The 25,204-nt window shown below is 33.2% G+C and overlaps 1 protein-coding gene across 2 annotated transcripts in view; it reads left to right on the top strand.

Moving 5' to 3' along the window:
- APOO (apolipoprotein O) overlaps positions 1-21,769 on the top strand; it is a 68,444-nt gene extending 46,675 nt beyond the window's left edge. For both annotated transcript variants that reach the window (XM_031959484.1, XM_031959485.1), the window contains exons 7-9: positions 9,647-9,742; positions 17,649-17,720; positions 21,509-21,769. In XM_031959484.1, coding sequence (XP_031815344.1) covers positions 9,647-9,742; positions 17,649-17,690 — 138 coding nt within the window. In that variant the 3' untranslated portion in view covers positions 17,691-17,720; positions 21,509-21,769. The remainder of the gene's footprint in view (positions 1-9,646; positions 9,743-17,648; positions 17,721-21,508) is intronic.
- The last annotated feature ends 3,435 nt before the right edge of the window (positions 21,770-25,204 follow it).

Here is a 25,204-nt window from a genome sequence, read left to right on the forward strand (position 1 = left end):
AATTTAGTATCACTATATGTAAGGGAAGTCTTTCCAGGTTTTTCTGAAATCATCCTCATCATTATTTTTTTCTAGCACAATAGTAAATAAATTTCTGACAATTTTTCACTGCATACAATCATAATGCAACCTTCAGAATTACATGGAAAATGAATTTTTATTTCATGGATAAGCTTTGAAGTTATTTCAGAGGAAAAGAATGGCTATGTGTTATTCCATACAGGCAATTTGGAGGACTATTCAGAATTTTAAAAGAATTTTAGTAAGTTCTGTTAGTACAACTCCTTTGGTATTATGCAGCATACATTTTATGGATGCTTCTCTGTGCCAACGATAAAAAGATAACATGTAAATAGAGTCCCTGACTACAAGGAATTCAGACTAGTGGATTGGTTGGAAGAGTAAGACACAGAAATAATTAGAATAGATGAAGTGCAAAGAAATTGAAGTACAAAGACACTGAGATAGAAAATTTATCTCTGGTGGAAAGTGGGATTGAAGAATTAGAGGAGGTAGCACCTTAGCTGGATCTTGAAGGAAGGGAATAATTTCCTCAAGTAGAGGCCAAATATGGAGCAGCAAGAGAGATAAGAGGACCAGGAAAGGACCAGGTCCATGGAAGCCAAAGAGAGGAAAATATATATAAAAGGAAGGAGCTGGCAATAGGATTCACTGTTGCCAAAGAGGGTAACATCTGAGAAAGAGCCACTGGAGTGAAACTTTTTTGAGGAGTGGTGGGGCTGGGAGTCATGGCAGGGCTTGAAGAGTAAGTTGAGAAAATAGAGACAGCTGGTGTGAGCTATTCTTTTCTTTTTAATGTGCTTATTAGTAGTCTTCAATCTCCCATCCTCTTACCTCTTTTATTCATTTTCTCATTCTGTTTTGTTGTAATTGTGTACGTTTCATCCTTGAAGATACTTGGAAAAGATTTTGAGATGGGAAGAAGCATTTGTCATTTTTGTTTTTTAAGCATCTTACACATAATAATATGTTTATTAATAATATATATTATATAATATGTAATAATGTATATGTACATATATAATATATAATAATATAATAAATATTAATAAAAATTTTTAATAAACAGTTTTTGAGTGTGCCCTGCAGTAGAAGTATATAGAGAAGCATACAACAAGATTTGAAGTAGTTTAACATGCTTACATGACCTATATATATATTGTTTTGTAGTATTGTTTCATTTCTACCAAAAAGGGAACATAAACCTTTTTAGTATTCACTGAGCTACTTTAGAACTTCACATAGTTTGTTATTTGGGCTGAGTTTAAGAAAATTTTCCCATATTCTTATAACGACCGTGCTAGCACCCAGGATACCCCAGAATCAGCCAGAGTCAGGATAAGCAAAAGTCCCTTTTATTCTTAGTCTTAGACTCAGGATTGAATAGGATGGAAGCAAAATCTCTGCCACCACCTTCCCTCTCATCTACGGCCAAGATTGTGTCCCTGGCTAGCTTTACTCCACCCCCTAGTCCCTCCTACAATTCTCTATACACCAATCATTGAGCCAGTACGGATAGTGGAAAGGACCATTTTCCAAGCATATGCCCATAGAGTATCGTCCAATCAGTAGTTGGCCTCAAAGCCCTTGTCAGTCCTGACTTCATTGCATTGAATTCAATAGTTTCAGCCCTCTACATATACTCATCACAGAATTGCTTTCCTTTATATTCTTTCTTACTGCTTGCCATAACAAATATAAACGGATTGTGTGTGGCAGATAATTAATGTTGCCGACCCCCTCCATAACCATATGTATAGTAAATAATATTGGTCTAGTTTATTTATTCAATTCTAATTAGGTAATACAAATAGGGAGACATTTTCAAAATTTGTTGTAATTTAAGCATCTAGGGGACAAGGTGGAGAAGGTGAGGAGAAAGTGAAATACCATAGAATACCATAGAATACCATTCTTTTTGATTGACAACAGTTTTTTATGCAGTTTAAGCTTAGAAATGATTTGGAAATTATCATTGATGAATAACCTTAGACACTCAGGTTTGAAATCTAAGTTTCAGCTTCACTTACCCATATATTCTTCATCAGTGACAGTCATCATTGAGCATAATGTAGTTGCCATTAAGGAGCCTTGAATTTTTTAGGCTCCTTAAGGAACTCGGCAAATTTAGACATTTTCTTAAACAAAAGAATAGGAAAAGAGGATTATATAGGATGCCGAATTTCTAATAATGCAACTTACTTTAAATATATCTTAAATTTAACACTGTAGTTTCAACACTGCCTTGCACATCTCTATCCCTTAACTGAATTTCCTTTCTCTTTCTTTATGTTTCATAAATGATGTTTTCTTGCTTTTCTTCTCCCTTTTGGAGAGCAAGGTATCAATACCACTCCCTTCCCCTCCCTTCTCTTCACAACCCTAATAAAAATAAGTCATCTTTTTTGAGAAATATAGTTGTGTCTAAAATGTATGTTTCATTCTTCACCTCTAGTTTTTTTCTCCCCTCAGATAGGAAGCATGATTCATTATCAGCTTTCTAGAACTGTATATGTGAAGAAGTAACAGATACTAGGTCATGGGAGAGCAGTAAAAAATGTGAAAAATTCACAGCAGGTGTTTATTATAGTCACAAAGGCCCTTTATTGACATGAAAAGACTAATGGGCAAAATAAAAATTAGTTTGCCACATGTTGTGATAAAGTGGACTTTTTAGGGTTCAGAGGGAAGAGTGAGAGAGAAGAGTGGGGTTTAGGAAATCAGAGAGAAGTAAGGGTAGGTCCTAGACGAAAACAAACTTGAACTCATTCTATCTATGTGGTGAGCTACTGCAAAATGAAACCACAGAAGTTAAGTATGCTTTTAGATATGCTAACATGACAGTTTCTGGAGTTGACCTCCCTTTTTATGTGACAGTGGGAACAGAATGGGCTTAATTTAAAGTTCTATATCATTTCTGACAATAGAGCCAGAATGGACTGATTAAAAATCTTGTGCTACATCATTTAGACATTGCATTAATCATAATTCTTATGCATATAGTCCTTTAACAGTTGTTTTCCTTTACAGTGTTGTAGATTATGTAAAATTATTCTGCTTCCAGTCACTTGGCTCTGCATTAGTTAATACAAGTCCCTCCTAGTTTCTCTAAGTCTGGCCCTTTAGTAATTTGTTAATGCAATAATAGTGCATTATATTCATATACCATGATTGTTTTAGCCTTTCCCCAAATATTAGCTAGATATTGATTTATTTCCCTTATCATTGATAATAAACTCCTTGAGATCAGGGTATATTTTATATCTATTATTGTATCATCAGTGCTTATCTTTGATGCTATGGGAGTTAGCTGCTAGTGCTTGCTGAAGATCTAATTCTGACCAGCAGAAGAGATCACTTCATTGTAACAAGATGATAACAATACAAGGAGACTGAGAGGCAGTTGCATTCTCTGGCCTCTCTTCTCTTCCCTCTTGCCTCTGATTTATTTCATTCATAATTCACAAGCAACATTTGTATCAGTAAAGGCCTATTTGCAATTCCTTCAGGTGTGTTATGATTCACAGCTGTGGGGTCTTTCAGAGAACCGACCTGCTCCTTAATGGTACAGTCTCCTTTAACCCTTTACAAGCTTTCTGGATTTCACACTTAGGTGTGGTCCTCACATTTGCACTTAGTATTTTGTTGGAAATCGAACTAAATTGAAGTTGGGCTCTGTTGCTAACATAGTTTTGTGTGAATCTTCCTCTTTGGGAGTCTTTTATCCTTATATTCTGTGTATCCTATATAAAGAAATTACAGACAAAATCAAGAAACAAAATAGCTAACAGGAGTGGTAAATATGAAATAGATTTGGGAGAGCAATAGAAAGAATATTATAGTTATATAGGAAAGGGATTTGGAAGATGTCATTAAAGAACTATACCATGAGGTGGAAATACATCATTGACTGGCAGGTTAAATCCATAAGAGTTAGCTATAATAGAGGGAAAGGAACCATGAGACAAAGGGGAGAAGGAAGTGAGAAGAGAGACCCCCATGTATTACATGATGGGCTATCCCAAAAAAGATGTACCACCCTAAAAGAGTTAGCTATAATAAGAAGAAAGACTCCATTAGATGGAAGGCATTATGAGGAGGAAGAGAGTACCTCATAGTGGGATTAGTCCTGAAAAGGACTTGGCAAAAATCTTCATCATAAGCACATCTTAAATAGGGGGAAAATAACTATGGGTTTTCTCAGGGCAAGTACCAGGGAAGAATTGGGGAGATAAAGTATGGGTATTGAGATATTGAGGCTGTGTTAAAGATATTCTGGGAAAACTTGGTTTCCATCAGAGCAAAACAAAATAATTCCTATAATAGGTATTTTAAAGATGCTATAGGTACATCATGGTTGCCTTAATTATAGTAATAATACAGTTTGGAAAACTAAGTTCCTAGGATGAGCATTTTAGCATTTCCTGTCAAGAGGAGAGTTTCAGAATTCACATCACTGTGATATATGAAAGCAACTTAAATATGAGTCTTGTTATCACAGTTATTGAGTTTTGAGCAAAGCTAGAACTAGCATAGAACAATTATGTCTTATTTCAGACAAACATTGTAATGAGAGGGGCTCTCTCCTCCCTTCTCCAAAACACCTGGATCTGACCTACCACCCTCAGTGTTTTATGACCATCATTTCCCTCTGCTGAGTGTCAGTTGGTCAAGAAGCATATATTTACTGTCTGCTGTGTGCCAGGTACTATGCTAAGCCCTGGGGTTACAAAGAAAAACAAAAGACAGTCTCTTCCTTAAAGAAGTTCATAATCTAAGTTAGGAGATAGCATGCAAATAAAGATGAATAAACAAGCTATATATTTAGGAAAATTGGAGATAATCAACCAGAGGAAAGGAGCTAAAATTTAGAAGGGTCAGAAAAGGTTCACACTCTTATGGGGGAGACCACAAGCAAATAAATATGTACTACAAGTTATTTGCAGGATAAATAGGAAATAAAAGAGGAAAAACACTGAAGCTGAGAGGGATTGGGAAAGGCTTTCTGTAGGAGATGGGATTTTGGCTGGGGCTTAAGGAAACTCAGGAAGCCAGGAGGCAGAGATGAGAAAGGAGAACATTCAAGGCCTGGAGGACTGCCTAAAGAAATTGTGAAAGCCAAACAATCTCAGTTCAAATAATTTAAATATTAAAACACCTACTTCTATGTGCCTTACACTGTGCTAAAGGCTGGGGATGTAACTAAGAAAAAAAACAATCCCTGCCCCTGAAGAACTTACAATCAAATCTAATGAAGGAAAAACATACACCAGAGGAAGGAGCTACTCAGAGGTATGCTGATGGAAAAGAGAGTTACTGCTAGGTTGTGAGCTCTCTGTAAAGAAGGCTTTGGGGAAAGTTTAACATTCTGCCCTCTAAACTGAGGAGAGAGGCAACTGAGGATGAGTTGAGAAGATACAATTTCAAAACTTGTATTTTCTATGTAACCTTTGTATAGTTTACTTGTTCTTGTTTGCATGTTATCTCCCCTGTTAGATTGTGAGCAGGAAGAAGGCAGGAACTTTATTAATTATATATCACTAGCTCATAGCATGGTGTCTGGCATTTTGTAGGTACTTAATAAGTGCTTATTGACTGACTCATTCAGCAGAGGGATATGATAACCTGAAAAGTCTGAAGTCTTGAATCACCTTAATATTTTGCTCATGAAATTCAAAGAGGCCATTATTATTAGATCAATCATTTAGTACACCTAATCAGTCTTTGAGAGTTGCTATTGTCAAAAAATCCCATCACCCTGAAACTAAACTGGTGGTGAATCTCTCTGAGACTCTCTGCAAGGTTAGATCTTGGACAACAAATACATAATCTTCTCTGGGCCCATATTTGGAGCCTTTATTTTATTTTTAAAAATTATTATTATTATCGCTTTTTATTTACATAACATATGCACAGGTAATTTTTCAACATTGACCCTTGCAAAATCTTCTGTATCAAAATTTCCCCTCCTCCCTACCCCTTTCCCCTCCCCTAGATGGCAGGTAGTCCAATACATGTTAAATATATTAAAGTATATGTTAAATCCAATATATGTGTACATATTTATACACTTGCTGCACAAAAAAAATCGGATCTAGAAAGAAAGGAAAAAACCTGAGAAGGAAAACAAAAATGAAAGCAAACAATAACAGAAAGAGTGAAAATGCTATATTGTGGTCCACACTCAGTTCCTATAGTTCTCTCTCTGGGTGTAGATGACTCTCTTCATTACTGAACAATTGGAACTGGTATGAATCATCTCATTGTTGGAAGAGAGCCACGTCCATCAGAGTTGATCATCGTATAATCTTGTTGCTGTGTATAATGATCTGGTTCTGCTCATTTCACTTAGCATCAGTTTATGTAAGTCTCTCCAGGCATCTCTGAAATCATCCTGTTGGTCATTTCTTATAAAAACAATAATATTCCTTAACATTTATATACCATAATTTATTCAACCATTCTCCAACTGATGGCCATCCACTCAGTTTCCAACTTCTTGCCACTACACAAAGAGCTGCCACAAACATTTTTGCACAGGTGGGGCCCTTTCCCTCCTTTAAAATCTCTTTAGGATTTAGCATTGCTGGGTCAAAGGTTATGCACAATTTGATAACTTTTTGAGCATAGTTCCAAATTGCTCTCCAGATTGGTTAGACTTGTTCACAATTCCACCAACAATGCATCAGTGTCCCAGTTTTCCTACATCTCCTCCAACAGTCATCATTATTTTTTCCTGTCATTTTAGCCAATATTAGAGGTGTGGACTCAGAGCCTTTATACTTTAATAAGACATGCCAGAGCTTGTATTCTGTCATTGCCTTCACAAACTCAGGGACTCTTCCACACTAAGTGAGGCATTGACATCAAATTTCAGTAGAGGTATGAATTACAGGGGGAAAAAAAACCATTCTTTCATGATGAAATATCGTTTCTTTAGCTAATTTAGTTGGTGGGTAGTATATTTTTTATTACACTTATTTATTTTCATCATTTAATAAGAATATTTATCTATAACAGTTTTCCAAAGACATGAAAGATACTTTTTTTAGAGCTACAGATTTTCATTTTAGCATTTATTTTGCTCAATCCTAAATCTGCTGGCCATTCAGCAATAACAAGTTACACTTAAAGCCTCAGAAGTATCTGATGATATTATGCATTTTAATTATGTTAACCCATGTCTTCATTGTTGACCTTCCTCTATGTCTCTCCTGGTGCATGTTTGCATATGAAAATTGTATTTAGAATTTAGTATTAATATTCTGTATTTCAGATTTTGTTGCTTTTATAAAATTTAGACATTTACATTCTTCTGACTAATGAATATCTGAATTTGACTTCTTAATGGTGAAACATTTCATTATACTTTTATTTTATTAGGTCAGACATTTAGAAGATGCGATACTAAATTTGGTCCTATGAAGTGTTGAATAAATATTTTCTTTAACTTTTTTCTTTGGAATATGTATCTATTTGGAGATGGAAGAGATATTTGGCCTATAGAATTCTAATCAGATTCCTAAACAATTACTTTAGGTCCAAATTTATAAGAAATTCCTTATTGGTTTGTAAAAGTACACTTTTTAAGTAAATGTCCAAAATTCATGTGGATTATTTATTTAACTGACTTTTTAGAATGATTAGGTAAATTAGTTGAGTCCATAGAACAGAATAACTATAACTATATGCAAAATGTTCTCTGAAATGAATATTAGAATTCCTTAAGGATGGGCAATTAAATTATTTGTTGTGACAGAATTTTGGGGGGATAATATTTCTTTAATTATAATCATTTAGGAAAAGTTTAGCATGTTAAATAGACCTTAATACAAATTTGAAGGAAGTTAACCATAGTCATACAAATTATCTTTCCAATATAGGGTTTTTGGGTAGATGTTTATGAAATACAGCTGTCAATTAGATGTAATAAGCATTTCTATCCAAACTTGTTCTTCTCAAATTCAAAAAATAATATTCTTTTGCTATTTTCTCTTATCTAATCTCCCTCTTTTCTAATCCCCACCCAAAATATAATTTATTTTTCATTTCAGAGATAGGATTACATACACATATGGGGAGAGAATATTAAATTATTTTACCTGTTCAGTAAACTAACAAAAATGATTTTATCTTTTCATATTAAAATATTAATAAATTATTATTTGGGGCATATTTTAAAATAATAACTTTGGGATCATGATGACATTTTCAGATCAAATTACTGTTATATGACTTCTTTTTGTAGTTTAGGCAAGCATTTAATCTAAAGAGTGTCTATTTCCTAGTAGTGCCTATCACCCAGAATTATGTAATTTTGTAAAAAATTTATATTTGTACATGCTATTTTCAACTCTAATACACTATAAGCTTCTAAGAGCAGGGATCATTTCATTTTTGTCCTTGAATTCCCAGGGCCTAGCATATAGCACTACTTAACAAATGCTTATTAGATACTTGGAGATAATAAGAATTGTTAAAGCATGCTTTTTCATATCCATTCAAAGTTTGAAAGTACTACTAAGATTATGAAAAATCTGGAAACTGTCTCCCATTAGGAATAATTGGAGGAACTATGAAGAAACTAAGTATTTTTAATCTGGCAAAGAAAAACCTGGGGATGGGAAAAATGAGTCATGGCAGTGGGGGAAGGGAAGGAGAAGACTTCAAATATTTCCAAATATTTGAAGAATTATCAGGTGAAAGAGGAAGCAGTTTGGTGTCTCATTAGAGAGCAGAATGAGGATAAATCAGAACAAGTTAGAAGATAGGTTTTAACTTGACATAAGAAAAAACTTTAAAACTATTTGAAGTGTTCAAAAATGAGATGGTTATGAAATAGTGAGCTCTTTGTCGTTAGAATTTTTTTAAAGAGAGGAAATAATTATGTTATGTATGTTATAGAGAATATTACAGCATTGTATGGAAAGTTGGACTAAAAAGACCTTCAATGAAGGGCAGCTAGATGGCCCAGTGGATAGAGCACCAGCCCTGAAGTCAGGAGGACCTGAGTTCAAATCTGATCTCAGGCACTTAACACTTCCTATCTGTGTGACCCTGGGCAAGTCACTTAACTCCAATTGCCTTAGCAAAAAGAAAAAGAAAAAAAAGATATTCAGTGATTTGGGGGGGGGGGGGCCTTAAAAATTAAGTAGTTCTTCTAATAAGTTTTTTTTTTTTTTTTTAAGATCATCTTACTAAAAAAGAAAAAAAAAGTATTGCTGGGTGTAATCTTCTAGTTTTTTGTTTTGTTTAGTTTTTTTTTTTTTTTTTATGCGACATGTGTGGCATTAGAAGATAAGGATGGAGTAGAAATGATTGGTGTGCCTAAATTTTTGGTATTTTCTCTTTATTTATTGCAAATAAAGTTTTAAAATATTTGCAATTGATCACAGGCTTCCCTTGTCATCTTTTTTTACTCTTTGAATCATTCTTATTATCCTAATTTTTGCTTACTTGACACTGTTTTTAATGTGTATGTATTTAATGTATCTCTATAAGATTTGTGAAGATAATGATTTTTTTAAAACTTTTAACAAAAAAAAAGGAAAATCATTGTTATTTAATATTACCTTTGTTTTATATTTATATTGCCTTTATATTAATCTTCAATTTTTGTTTCAAGGTCAATGGGGAGAAATTGTATGATTGGGGCCTGCGAGTATTCATAATCCTAGAAGATGTGTGGAAGACATACTTTCAAACGGATGCAAATCAGAAGGTAAGAAATGACTTTCATAATTTATTAATAAAAATTTATCTCTTTGTTCAGAGTTTCAAAAAAGAACATAAAACTTCATATCCTTATAGTTCTGGTGGGGATTGGAAGGAGCGTGGCTAAATGCAAAACCACTTTAACATTTGGACATTCTCAGCAATCCTGAATTAGTGATGTCTTTATGTCCTGCTATGATCTCACTCTCAGTTTTTACTTTTTTGTATTTATGATTTGTAAGAATCATAATTCATCTGTGTTACTGCTTTTAGTTATTATGTACAAAGCTATTTCCAGAAATGAACTCCATTTCCCTGGACTACAAGGAAGTGTGCTCATGGAAGAATACTTTATGTAATATTCCTTATAAAACTGGCAAAAGGAATAAGGGGGGGTTCCCTCCCACCTCTTCTAAAAGGGAAACCCTATATTGTGGCACATCTACATCCAAACAACCCCCAACTTCACATCCTGGTCATGAGGATGACATAGTTAGAATGTTTTGTGAACAATATGTGTACATGTACATATGTATGTATGCAAAATTCTTGTTTATATGTATAAAAATCCTACGCAGGATGTGTATGTATGTGCATACATGTGTACTTATTTCTATTCATCATAGATGACTCTTTTTCTTTGACCTGGGATGCTATCTGGCAACTTTCATAGGGAGAAAACTATATACTTAGCTCATATTAAACATAGTTCTCCTTGTGGCCCGGCATCCACAGTAGTATAAAAGATTGCTATTGTGGTCTACCTCTGAGAAGAATGAACAGGGAACAGAGTAACTTGGCACACAGGAGAATGCAGATCTAGCTTTCATTAAGTTCATAAGCAGACTTCTTTATTACAGATAGAGGGAAAAGAAGCTTCATTGTTGACACCAAAACCTTTACAATAAACTGTTTTCCAAAAAAGCATTCAGATGTATAATAACAATTAAGATTTTGAAGTCATTAATAAAATAAAGTCCCAAATCCTTCCATATTGTCCACATATATAATTTCTTGTACCATTTCAGTGAAGTACTTTATTGACTTTTGACCCTGCTTGGATTTAAGCAGTAGTTGTTTGGGGGCCTGTTGGAATGAATTCTTGAAGTAAGAAATTCTAATTATATCAAGTTTCATTTGACAACCCCTTCTGAAATACTAAACACCTGAAGATAAAGGCCTTTTATTTCTATATAATTTATTTTTCTTATCTTGTTTTTCCATTTAAAAAATCTCAGCTAATCTGTACTGTTGGATAGTATAGAAGATTGTAAATAAGAAAACTTCAGAAACTAGGAGATCTAAGGAAATTTAGAAAATGGGATTAAATTACCATTCAGGACTCTTCAGTTTATAGGATAAATGTGAGCAGGTAAGTACCAGAAACCAGAAAGCAATAACATACTTCTCTTGGTAACAGAGGCAGAACTCTGTCTTCCTTGAGTAATTCATATATTACAACAGAACTGGTTTCTGTTAACTATTTGCATAAATTATATATAAAATTTACTCATATTTTGATCTGAACCTTTTAAAAAAAATTACATGTAGGCTCTTTTTGGGAGCTTTTTCTTCCTTTTTCCTTTCTCTTCTTTTTTGTACAATGGAAATTTAAATGAGCCTTAAAATGTATACTGCCAAAGCCCACTTTTATAATTTTTCCTTTCTCCTAATGCTGCATGTAGACTATTGCTAAAACAATACTAATTAAGTACATGAAGATTCCAAGAATATGGATCTTGATTTATGGATGGGAAGTGCTTTGCTGTATAAGGTCTTGTAAGTCAGTATTTTGGTCCATTTTATTAAAGGCTTTTTTATAATTAACAAACTCATGGGATTTTATATTCTTTACTCATTTGAGCTAATTGTGAAGTAGTAAAAGATATGGTCCATTGTCAAATATTATTTACCAGAATTTTGTTTTTACTAACACCTTGATGTTCTCTAGGTCAGCTTTTTAAAAAAATATATATATGTATTAACAAAGTTTGAGACTTTTTCCCCCCTTTAGCATCTTGTTCTCCTTCAGATACCTTGGATTATTGGTCCATCAATGCCTTCACAATTAAATCATCCCAAGCATGGGGTCTCTTCTATATATACACACTTGGTCCTATTTGGCTATTTTTTTCATGTATGTTCTCTTTAATCTCATTTCTACCTCCCTCTAAGCACCTTGCAAATTTGGTCATTCCATTCTTCTTGTTGAGGAAATCATTTAGTTAAAGTGGCTTTTACAGATCTTTTCCAATTTTTTCTTTTGTTTATAGTCTGTCCTTTTCATTTTCATCCTTAGATGTCTTAAGGTCTTAGCTAAATATCTTTCCATATTTCCTTTAAACTAGTTTTATCCTCCATTGCTTTTCTGTGCTTTACAAGACCATACTGACTATAATTGTCCATCATCCTTTGTAAGATCTAAAGATAAATTTATATTTTAACCCAGAATTCCCCAGTTATGTCTTTCTACTTGGCATGTAAGTCAGTCATTTGATGACCAAAGCACTTTTTCTGGACTCTTCTGGTGTCCTTGTAGCAATTAATTTATTTTGATTAAATTTTAGTCATTGTTGATGTCAATTCTGTCACCATTTTCCCATTTTTGCTTTTCAGTTACTTTCACAAATAATTTCAAGGTTCTGTCATTTTAATTACACTTTTCTTTTTCTCATTTTTGTTTTTATTGAGTTTTGCTTTTATTTCGATAAAGTTTATTTTTGCTCTTTCAATTCATTGATCTGATTATACATAGATAGTTACCTCAAAGATACTCATATATTAAAACATCTTTTCCATATATTGGTGGAAGAGCTCTCTTTGTACAGAGTCTACCATTTTTTTTTTTAATAAGGTATTCATGATCTGGTGATATGAGATTTTTATATAATTGGCAAGTCTTTGATTTCTCTCATTTCTTTTTCCTGAACTATATTTGTATGTGTTTTCTATCCAGTGTCACTTTTTCATTGAATTCACACAGCATCAGAGTAAATATTGATTTGATTTGATTGAAGAATCTTATCAAGTTCTTCATAGAACTTCTCTGATGGCTCATCCTTAGCAACCAGTGTTGCCACATAAAGTTGCAACTATTTTCATGTTGGTCTTTTAGCAAATATTTTTCATCAGTACTGTAATATGTGATAATCTAATGTCCTATAAAATTGTGTCTACTGAAACTTTTAGATGTATAATAAAATGTACGCCATCAATTCCTTTCTTCATTGTTCCAAATAATACTTATGAGCCATTCTCCCATTAAATTTCCTTCTTTCTATTGGCTTTCATTATAGCAAGAATGGTTAATATTGATATGATTTAGCTCTTCTAACAAAATAGGCACTTGTTGATCACTGGTCAAGGATCTCAGATTTAGATGATTGAAAGTAAAATTGGCATTTGTTGTCTCTCCAAAAATTGTGTGAATCTAACCATTTTCTATTCCTTTTATCACTACTTTGCTGCCACACCAAATAAGCATAAGTGAGGGCAATTTTATTTTATTTTTTAATATTTAGCTACATTTTATTTTTCCCTAGCTACATGTTAAAACAGTTTTTTTTTTTTAACATTTTTAAGAAAAGTTTTGAGTTCCAACTTTTCTCCCTCCTCCCCAAGAATGGTAAGCAATCACATATAAGTTATACACGTACAATCATGTAAAACTTTTCCATATTAGTCATTTCTTACAAGAAGACTCAAATAAAAGAAAAAGAATAAAAGAAAATGAAAAATGGCATGCATCAGTATATATTTAAACAATATCAATTTTTGTTTAAGTCTTTAATAACTTTTATTGACAGAACCCATGCCCCTCTCTCCACCCCCTCCCCCAGATGGCAAGCAGTCCTATACATGTTAAATAGGTTACAGTAGATCTTGGATACAATATATGTGTGCAGAACCGAACAGTTCTCTTGTTGCTCAGGGAAAATTGGATTTAGAAGGTATCAATAACCCGGGAAGAAGAACAAAAATGCAAGCAGTTTACATTCATTTCCTAGTGTTCTTTCTTTGGGTGTAGCTGCTTCTGTCCATCCTTGATCAATTGAAACTAAGTTAGATCTTGTCTTTGTTGAAGAAATCCACTTCCATCAGAATACATCCTCATACAGTATTGTTGTTGAGGTATATAATGAATGATCTCTTGGTTCTGCTCATTTCACTCAGCATCAGTTCCTATAAGTCTTTCCAGACCTTTCTGAAATCATCCTGCTGGTCATTTCTTACAGAACAATAATATTCCATAACATTCATATACCACAATTTACCCAGCCATTCTCCAATTGATGGGCATCCATTCATTTTCCAGCTTCTAGCCACTACAAACAGGGCTGCCACAAACATTTTGGCACATACAGGTCCCTTTCCCTTCTTTAGTATCTCTTTGGGGTATAAGCCCAGTAGAGACACTGCTGGATCAAAGGGTATGCACAGTTTAATAACTTTTTGAGCATAGTTTCAAATTGTTCTCCAGAATGGCTGGATGTGTTCACAATTCCACCAACAATGTATCAGTGTCACCAGGGTAATTTTTTACAACATTATTCCATGCCCTCACTTCTGTTTCGATTTTTCCCCTCTCTCCCTCCACCCCTTCCCTAGATGGCACTGCTTGTCATTTCTTATAGCACAATAGTATTCTATCATAATTAAATGCCACAGCTTATTTAAAACCTTTCCCCAATTGATGTGCATCCTTTCGATTTTCAATTCTTAGCCCCTATAAAAAGAGTCGCTATAAACATTTTTGTATAAATAAGGTCCTTTTCTCTTTTCATAATATCTTTGAAATATAGACTGAGCAATGGTATGTCTGGATCAAAGGCTATTTGCATAGTTTTATATCCCTTTGAACATAGTTCCAAATTATTCTCCAGAATTATTAAATCAATTCACAATTCTACCAATAGTGCATTAGCATGCCTGTTTTTCCATATTCCCTCCAACATTTATCATCTTTTCCTGCCATATTAGTTATTTGGATTTGTATAAAGTAATACCTCATAGTTGTTTTAATTTGCTTCTTTTTTTAATCAGTAGTGAGTCAGAGCACTTTTTAATATGATTAGAGGTAGCTTTGATTTCTTTGTCTGAAAACTGCCTGTTCACATCCTTTGACCATTTATCAGTTGCGATTGAGGGCAATTTAAAATTTTTCTTTCCTTCATTTACATGAAAGCATTTCATCATTAGGTGGCTACCCTACTGGTGACATGTCTCTTAATATTCAGCTAGATTGATCCTCCAGAATCTCCTCATGATGTGATGATAACTCTCCCATGTTCAAAGGGCTCTAGTTTGGCCCTCAAAACTTTGCTTTCTTATGACTAAACTAGCCCACATTACAGGCAACAAAACTGAAAGGTTTTGGTCACCCATATTTTCTTCCAATCCTCATTTCCTAAGAATAAAATGCGGAAAATTATCCTACATGCTTAATGTATTTCTTATTGAAATGCCTTGTTTTCTATAGTGTAGACATAACTAAGACAAATTGGAAAACAAAATTAAATCTATACAGAAGATCACTTACCATGAAAAGTCACATTTAAGAAAGATATTAGAAACTGGTTTTATGCAGAAGTGATTGTCATATGGAAATGCAGAAATTACAGTTACAAGTTTCTGGCTAGACCAGGCAGTTATCCTTTGAAGTCTAAATAGTCTAAGTGTTCCTAACAAGAGTTGTTTTCTTAAATCAGAAGTGTGTTTTCATGTGGTTGTTTTCTAGGTTCGAGCCAGGGCCCTAGAAATGAAAAGGCTGGTGGATAGTTCATTTGAAAGGCTGACATACTTCCATGACTACTAATATTTCAGTAATGATCATGTTATATTGAGAATGCTGAAAACATTATTCAAAAATAATTTGGACCACAATAGCCTTGGAGATAAGCTTCAATTTGTACTTTATTTTTTCAGGCTGTTCCCATCCTTTCTCACAACCAATTATTTTTCCCTCTAATTTTCCAGGTTTTCTTAATTCTTTTATGTTTCTATAATATTGATAAAACCCAACAGTATATTAGCATGTCATCAGTTTCTTGTCCTGTGCAGCATCCAGGCCCTAAAACTACATAAAAATCTTTTGCTGTAATTACCAAAGCAATACTCCTGTCATTCCCTCTGGGCTCCTCTGTTCTTGAGTATGGCTCATGAATTTAGTCTTGAGAATAGGACAGCTAAATGGCCAGGAAGGAAGTCAAGGGTCCTCTTCCAAAGTCCTGTTGTGATTAACATTACTAGTGTTGGCGATCATTAAGTGTAGTAGATTTAGAAGTAGGAAGGGTTCTTAGAGATCAGAGTTCAGCCCCTTATTTTGCAGATGAAGTAACTGAAACTGAGAACTAAGTGACATATGTAAGATTATTAGATTAGTTAATCACTATTTTTCCAACCAAGGTATATAGGGAAGTGGATAGATACATTTTTTTTTTTTTTGTACTACAGCTTCCTTTTGAATTATACTTTAAAACATCAAGTGTTTTCTCTGTTACTCTTGCAGCTACATATTATTGGTCCCAAAGTCACCAGAGCCTTATTTGATGCATTGTCCAAACAGGGAAGAGGGGAAGTGTGACTAGATATGGGGAACAATGCACAAATTACTTCCCGAGTATGTGGGGGGGGGGGAGCCGGGGGGCTTCCTTCCCTCCTCACCATTCCCATGTCCTTTGTTTCACTTTAATATTGGTGAGAATTTTCTGTTCAAAAAACAACAAAGCCTTGTATTTGCCTCTGAAATCCCTGGCTTGTATATGTAGTGGAGTAGACCCTAGTAAGTACTCTGGGAACCTTCTCAAGGCTCCAGCTGCCATTCAGACTTGGTCATTTTCCTAAGTCAGGTGCCTAGAGAGGCAGCCTGATGTACTAACTGGATAGTCAAGGGACCTGGTACTGATTCCCAGCTCTGATATTTCCTGGCAGTGTAACTCTCTGAGCCTGAGTTTCTTATTCTATAAAGATGAGAGTGATAATGCAATCTTGAGGAAAATCCTTGTAGTAAGTTATGTATGTATGTAAGTTATGATAATGCTGATGACGATTCATAAAAGATCCAAGATTCTAAACTAAACCAGAGTCCCTTAGGGTTTCCTGAAATAACCTGAAAGCTATTGTGGACCTAGAACCTTTACAATGAGTGGATTTAGGGGCATCCCTTTGACTGTTTATAGGATAGAACATATTCATATTAAACTCTTTACATCTCAGAAATCTTTATAACTTCTCTCAGTTAAGGAGTATAAGTTAGAGGACCTGGCAGCCTAAAATGTGATTTCAAGGTCATAGGGGGAGAGAAGAAGGTATCATGATATGATTTGCAGATGGGAAATCCTTGAATGTCCTAGAAGTATGAATAGGATAAAATACTAATCGTCAAGAAAAGCTAATGAGATTCTAGACTAGCAAATTGACAAATGTGGTTTTTCAGAATTGCAAACTAGATGAAAATAAAAAGGCTTTGGCCTTCGGGAACATGAATTTTTCCCTCCATACTACACACACGTTTTATGTGTGATGCATTTTTGTTGGCTACAGTTGAGTCCATATCTTAGTTACAAGTAATTTTCCCAGATCACATTTCTTTCATGGTGTACTCTAATTATGTTTTCCAGGACTAGGGAGAGGCACAATGGGTGTGGTTCAGTTATAACCTGTTTAAGGGGAAAAGTCAAGGTGTAGTCCTATATAGAGGTTTTTCAGGATTAGTAAAAGTTATGCACTATTATGCAGATACTTTAAAAAGCTAACCTATTAAGTGAAGCCTGTAAATAACAATTTACTTTTTTTTTTAATAGAAGAAATATTCTTACAATACTTAAGATTTGTTTTTAAGTCAGATTTTGAATTTTGGTTCTTTGCGGAACTTGCTTAGTCTCTGCATTAATTCTGTATTTTTGTTTTATAAGGTTGAAGATGTGAAGCAGTCATCTAAACAAAGAAATAAATAGAATGGTTCTACTGCTGCCCATTTTCAACAGGTAAGCAAGACTTTTGTGTATATTTTTTGCTAACTATAATCTTTTTCTTTTTCTTTCTTTTTCTTTTTTTTTTGCTGAAGCAATTGGAGTGAAGTGACTTGCCCAGGATCACACATCTAGGAAGTGTTAAGTGTCTGAGGTCACCTTTGAACTCAGGTTCTCCTGACTTCAGGGCTGGTGTTCTATCTACTGGGACACCTAGCTGCCCCTGCTAACTATAATCTTAGCCAATTTTAAAGAATTTGTTTACAACTATTCCAGGTTGATAGGGAAAATTGGGAGATGGGGTAATGTTATAGCCAATTTGTATGTAATTCTTGTGCTCAAATGATATGAATTACTTAACTAAATTTGTTTTTCTTGGCAAGCTAAAATAGCACTGTTGATTTTAGTTAATAAAAAAGTAATAATTTGGGATGATAACTTTGAATACATGATACTTTAACCTTTGTGATTATTTACAATGTGCCATTGAGAAATTCAAGACTGCTGATGCTAAGTGAAATGAGCAGAACCAAGAGGTCATTTTACACAGCAACGACAAGATTATATAATGATCAATTCTGATGGACATGACTCTCTTCAACAATGAAATGATTCAGACCAATTCCAATGATCTTATGATGAAGAGAGCCATCTACACCCAAGAAGAGGAGTATAGGAACTGAGTATAGTTCAGACCATAGCATTTTCACTCTTTTTGTTGTTGTTTGCTTGCATTTTATTTTCTTTCTCATTTTTTTCCTGTTCTGATTTTTCTTGTGCAGCAAGATAATTGTATAAATATGTATGCATATATTGGATTTAGCATGTATACTTAATATACCATGTTTAACATATATTGGATTACTTGCCATCTAGGGGAGGGAAAACTGGAACACAAGGCTTTACGAGGTTTAATGTTGAAAAATTTACCCATGCATATGTTTTGAAAATAAAAAGCTTTAATAAAAAAATAATAAAGTTTTTTGTAACACTTAAAAAAAGAAATTTAATTCAGCTATAAGTACTTATATAGAGAGGCTTAGATCTTAGATTTCATAAAACAGTCAATAAAAGAAAAACAATCGATTAGGAAAATATTTATGGCCAATATAATACAATAGATATGAATTTGATATAATTATATACAAGGAACTCTTTAAAAAAAATTTACCAAGGCAAAACTCTTCACTCATAATAGATAAATATGTAAGGTATATATATATAAACAGAAAATTTACAAAAGAATAAGTGCAAATTGTTAACAAACATTTAGAGAATGTTCAATCTCAGGAATAGAGTTAAGCATTAAAATAACTCAAAGCACTATTTCACACTCATAAAACTGACAAAAACCAATTAAAGTCAATGAAATTGAATTTTGACATAGTTGTGAAGAAATAGGTTCCCATTTTTATCACTGCTGCTAAAGTTGCAAAATAGTAAAATGAAAGCATTTATCCAATTAAAGTTACCAAAACTACCATGCCATTTGGCCTAATAATTCTCTTGTTGGGAATATTATCAAAAACAGAACAAAAAAGTAACTATGTGGTTAAAGATTTTTATAACATTATTTGGTACTAAAAAAAGAAATTTAGATTCAGTTTAAATCTAACAATAGAGGAGTTGTTAAATTCTTGTGTGTTGATGTATTAGAATAATAGGATAAAACAATCTCAAGGGAACTTTATGAAAAATGAAAAAAAGTAGAAACAGAACAATTGGTCCTGCCAACTGACTACATAAAAGAAAAAGCAAATGGGAGTGAATGGACAAAGAAATTTATTGGATGCTTAAGGGGAGTGACTGAAAAGTTTTTGATAATTTATGCCTCAAATGTCATTCATTTAAATATAAATAATTACAAAGCAATCTTACTTGGTTATATTGCTGATTACTATTATGCCTGTAGTACATTTTAAAAGAGAAAGGTAATATAGCTATAATTATTCCCATTTTACAAATGGGTAAGCTGAGGATAAACAGGTCAGGTTTAAAGAAATCAACGGTATTTTCTTTATCTGCTGCTCAGTTAACCACGCAAAGGTTTTTTTGTTTTTGTTTTTGTTTTGTTTTTAATCTACTGAATCCTTTGTAGGCATCTGATGATCCAGTAGATAGAATGGTGGGCCTTCAATCTGGAAAACTTGAGTTCAAATGTGGCCTCAGACTAAATAGTTATGTGACCCCAGACAAGTCACTCAACTTCTACCTGCCTCAGTTTGCTCAACTATAAAAAGAGGATAATAGTAGCATCTACTTCAGAGGATTGTTGTGGAGAATCAAATAAAATGATACATGTAAAATGCTTAGCACAGTGCCTGGCAAAAATAGAGTCTTTAAAACATTTTATTTTTCTTTTTTATCATTATGAACTTGACAAACAAAGAACAGAAAAAGACACTGAATATGAAATAATGACTCTCCATTATGTACAACTTGGTTTTTGAAATTTTTATATGGTAGTTCCAAAACTGCTTATCTATGTTCCCCTTGTGAACTTTTTTCTGTTTCCTTATGTCATATAATAGACTCTTAATAAATTATTTGCCCCTTTCCCTATGCGATAGTTTATGCTGAATACATGTCAACCACACTAGTTATTAACATTATTCTACCTGTGCACATAATGTCAAATGATTTACAGATAGTTACAGAGGTATGTTGAGCTTTTGCTTTAAATATTTAGTATTTTTTGTACTTTGAAATCTTTAAGTAGATGGTTCTAATAAAAAAACATTATAATTACATATGTATGCAGATTGTTTGCTTAGCACAATTATAGAGGATAACAAAATTTGTTTAAAAAATAATTTTGCCAATTGGAATGTTGAATATTTTTAAAAAGATACTAGAACTATTTTCCCCCAAGTTATTACTATGTGGATTTTATAGATGTATATTTTTCCCCCAAGTTATTACTACATAGAAAATAACTACAGAAAGTTTTGAATCACTCAGCAACTTCCAGTATAGTAAATGACACAATAGAACTATATGATGAACTTTAAAAAAATGACTGTCATCTTCTGAAATAAAAAGGATTAAAGAGCAATATTGTTTTTAAGAAGATTCATTTTCCCTTTTATTTTTCCTACTCTTTGAAGTCATAGTCCCTTTTGAGAATCATATCTGGCTATTTTAGTTTAGAAATGCTCAGAAATCATTTCTTTAGAACTTAAAAAAAACCATGCTTTTTTTGTTGTTTTTTTACATTTAGTTGTATGAAACCTTTCCATAATACCCTGAATTGTAGCCTCATTTCACTCTACATGTAATTTCTATACACTTAAGAGGAAGATCCAGAAGAGATTCATTAGGTATCATAAGAAAGATGAGATATTGATTAGAGTCTAGGTATTCGCTGTACTAGACATAGCTAATGAATAGTCTGTAATATTTCTCTATTCCTCAATTTAAAAAAATTTTATGAAGTAAACTAATATAGAGAAATTTTTTTTTGTTATAACTTCTTCTGGGTTGTGTGTATGTGTCTTAAAATAAATGAAAGAATTTTTTTTGTGTGAGATCAAAAAAAAAATCAGAAGTATGCTAAATGAACTTTAACCTTTCTGAGCTTCAGCTTTTCATATGTAAAAAGAGAATAATTGCCCTTTTCCTGGCCTAGAATACATTAGTCTTGTAGTAACATCATTGTTTTTCCTTTATTCTATAGTTTCTCTAATTATTTAAATATGAAGCATCTATTTTAAAAACACCCTCAATTTTTATAGTAGCCATTGTTTTTCAGAACTAGTCTTGCTCATGTTTTTCTTCTTTTCCTTCTCTCTCTCTTTTTTTAGATGTACTCCAAAGACTTCATGCAGAAACCAGTATTTTGAACAGATAAAGAAAGATGCCAGAGATGTTGATATTGAATGCAATAAAGTATCTTTCTTTTTCATGAAAAACCTACATTTGTCCTCTTTGTTATCTCTGGTGATGCCATATTTCTGAATGTACTGGTTTGATATTCTTTTACCTAGAGATAATTTATAAGTCCCTGAACTCCTTGTACTTTTGTTGCTACTCATGTACATAATTAAAATTCAAGTAAATACAAAGTAAATTGTTTTTCTTCTCCTGATTTTTCTATTAGAAAATTTGAGGGGTTTTATTTTATTTTGTTTATTTTCAGGAAGCAGTGAACAAGTCTTAAATTTAACATTCTTTTCTGACAGGAATAGCTTAAGACACATATAAATAATGTCCAGGTCTTTTTCTGTCATGATCAGAAGATTTGCATATGAAAACAATCATGATGATGCTATGTTTTGTCCAGGATTCCCTTCCATTTTATACAAATCTTCTGCCTCATTAGTGCCACTGAGAGATATAAAATGAAGTATCTCTGTGTTCCCTTCCTGCAGATGCATGGGAAGATGGTCATTTATGTTTGTTCTTTTTTGTCTGAATGCACAGCTCATTTGCAAATGCAAGTTTTGTGTTGGTGGGAACAGCTATAGCATCATCTGGGACTCAGTCATTCTCAATCAGACAGGAAGACCAAACTATGACACAAAAGGATTGCTGAAAGATTTCCATGGTTTTAAATGGAGTTAAAAATAGATCCCATTTTGTAGTGTTAATTTTCATTTTAATTCCTGATTTTTCTGCTTTTTGATACCAGTTGGTAAAATATCAATACTTAATGCCATGTACAGTTTTAGATTAAATACTATACTTGCTAATTATTTCCAAATCAAAATACCCAGAATACCAGGAATTTTGCCAACTTCATTAGCATCTTAAAGAGTTGGTACAAATTGGCCCTTAAAATATTCTCACTTGTCGCTTGGCATTTCCTTTTCATTTAGTTTCTTTGAAGCAGAAATATTTTTACATCATCATAAAACTATTTATTCATGTAATTTATAAAGACTTTATTGTAAGCCTCATATCTAAAATTTGTATTAAAGTAGTGCCAAATTTATACTATTATACACACATTGTTCTTTCAGAGTGCTCTTGAAGAAAATGAATAAATCTTATTTTGGGGTTACATTTTTCTTAAACCCATAGAATTATAAATTTTTTATGTAGACACAAAATCATCTAGTATATCACCTCAGCATAAAGCACACATAAACCAGAGGAATATCCTCACAATTTAAAAACTGATAGAGACCTCCAAAAAAGGAGATCCCATAAATTTGTTTACTGTCATGAAATTTTTCGTTATTTTTCATTGCAATTCCTAATACTATGAAACATTTCTTCTATTTCTGTTAACATTGGAGATCCTCAGGATCCACTCGTAAATGATAAAACAGTCATACTCTAATCCTTTTTCTCCTGAAGAAATAATACTAAATAAATAATAGTTTCTCTTATGCCTTTTTTAAAAAAAATCTTTAGCCTTCTGTCACTTTTTTTTTTTCTTTAACATCCTCCAGGTTCTTCTTATTCCTCTTGAAGTTATGGAACAGAATAGAACATGGTGTTCTAACAATCTAATCAGTTCTTAGTACAACAAAGTTCGGCATATTTTTTTAAAAAACTTAATAGTTTTTTCCTCCCAATTACAATGTAAAAATAGTTTTCAACATTCATTTTTATAAGATTTTGAGCTCCATTATTTTCTCTCTCCCTCCATCCCTTCCCTACTCCCCAAGACAGCAAGCAATCTAATATGGGCAATACATGTACAATCATGTTGAACATTTTAAAATCAGTTATGTTGTGAGAGAAAACTCAGAACAAAAGAGAAAAAAACCATGAGAAAGAACAAAACAAAAAATTGTGAAAACAGTATGCTTCTCTCTGTATTCAAACTCCATAGTTCTTTCTCTGGATGTGGTCAGCATTTCCCATCACAAATCTCTTAGAATTATCTTGGATTATTGCATTGCTGAGAATTAAGACCCTCATAGTTGCTTATTGCACAACTTTGCTATTACTATATACAATATTCTAGTTCTGCTCACTTTAGGCAACATCATTTCATGTCAGTTTTTTTAGATTCATGGCATAATTCTTGACTATATATTTTTATAACTAATTTTACATCTTGTCTTAATTCCATACTCCCCTACTTTATACACAATTTAACAAGTATTTATTGCATACTTTGGTACTATGTTGGTATTATGAAGAATACAGCAGTAAAGTGTAAAGGGAAATAAAATTAAGGGGGCTCAATGCACATATCACCTCTTCAGCACATTAAGTAATGGTTATCTGACCTCCATTCTTTACATTTTAAAAGAACAGCTTGTTAATCCAAATGAATTAGTGAAACAAGCCCTTTGTTCTCTTGGACCATAATCTCCAGCTCTCTGCATAAATGATGAACAGATGCTGGAATTCCTGATACCTCAACTCTAAAAAGATAATTACTCAGGGACTATGGTGGCCATGTATACATAGGAGTATATGACTACAGTGTACATATGATTATAGCGAGCCTTCAGAGTTTCCTACTTAGTGACTGCTACACATAAAATCTTATGTATAAAAATCTGATCAAGAGTCACAGGAGTCTGGAAGAAGAATTTGGTACTCTGAAAGAATCCTGACCCAGAAGGCTCATCAACTGTGCAAAGTGGAAAAGAAAAGTCATTAGATTCTATGTCTATGATTTCATAGATCTTTGGATCTTTTCATAGTGGTGTATTATTGAAAACATATTCTTCCGACTTTTATCTGTGCTCAAAGTTTTCTCTAGCTTTAAAAATCATACATGTAGGTGACAATGTTACAGGTTCAATAACTTCCCAGTGATTTTTCAAAGACAAAGGGACTAAGCTGGATTCTAAAAGAAAAACAAAGTATCCCCATTCTTGTCTCTGCAAATGTTTAGATTTGTGTTGGACAAATAATCTTCAATCTATTTTTTACTGAAAAATTCCCATATAAGTCCTAAGAAAGGAACCTCAGTATTTCATTTTCTATAGATACAACCTCCATTAAAGTACCACAACCTTTCCTTTACTTGGCAGATAGGACCTTCTTAAATTCCTGTGGCCAGCCTTCAGGAGATAAGTTTCTCTATAATGAGATGATACTCAGACTAGTTTCTCAGTTGATTCAGCCCATTCAACATTTTCATCTTGACAGGAATTATCTTGCTTTCTTTGCCACCAAAGTCTCAAAGTTTTTACCAGATTTTCCCTTTTTGGTCTGATTTTTTTCTTGGACAACATGGTCTGATTTTTTTTCTTGAACAACATGACAAGTGTGGAAAGAAGTTTAAAACCCTCCAAAGTAGATGCTATTGTTATCCCCATTTTATAGTTGAGCTAACCGGCAGGCAGAAGTTAAGTGACTTGTCTATAGGGTCACATAACTATTTAGTGTCTGAAGCTCAGGTTTTTCTTATTGAAGACCCAGCACTTTCTACTGCACCATCACCTTCCTAGGAGACATTCAACAGATTCAAAACAATACAAAAAAATCTCTGCATCTACAAGAACTAAGAGTATATGTATATGAGCTTGATTCTATTCTCTCCACACTTTAGTAGACTGCTTTAAGGGGCACATGAATTCAATTCTATA

Source organism: Sarcophilus harrisii, chromosome 3, assembly GCF_902635505.1.
Source record: "Sarcophilus harrisii chromosome 3, mSarHar1.11, whole genome shotgun sequence".
Taxonomy (NCBI): domain Eukaryota; kingdom Metazoa; phylum Chordata; class Mammalia; order Dasyuromorphia; family Dasyuridae; genus Sarcophilus; species Sarcophilus harrisii.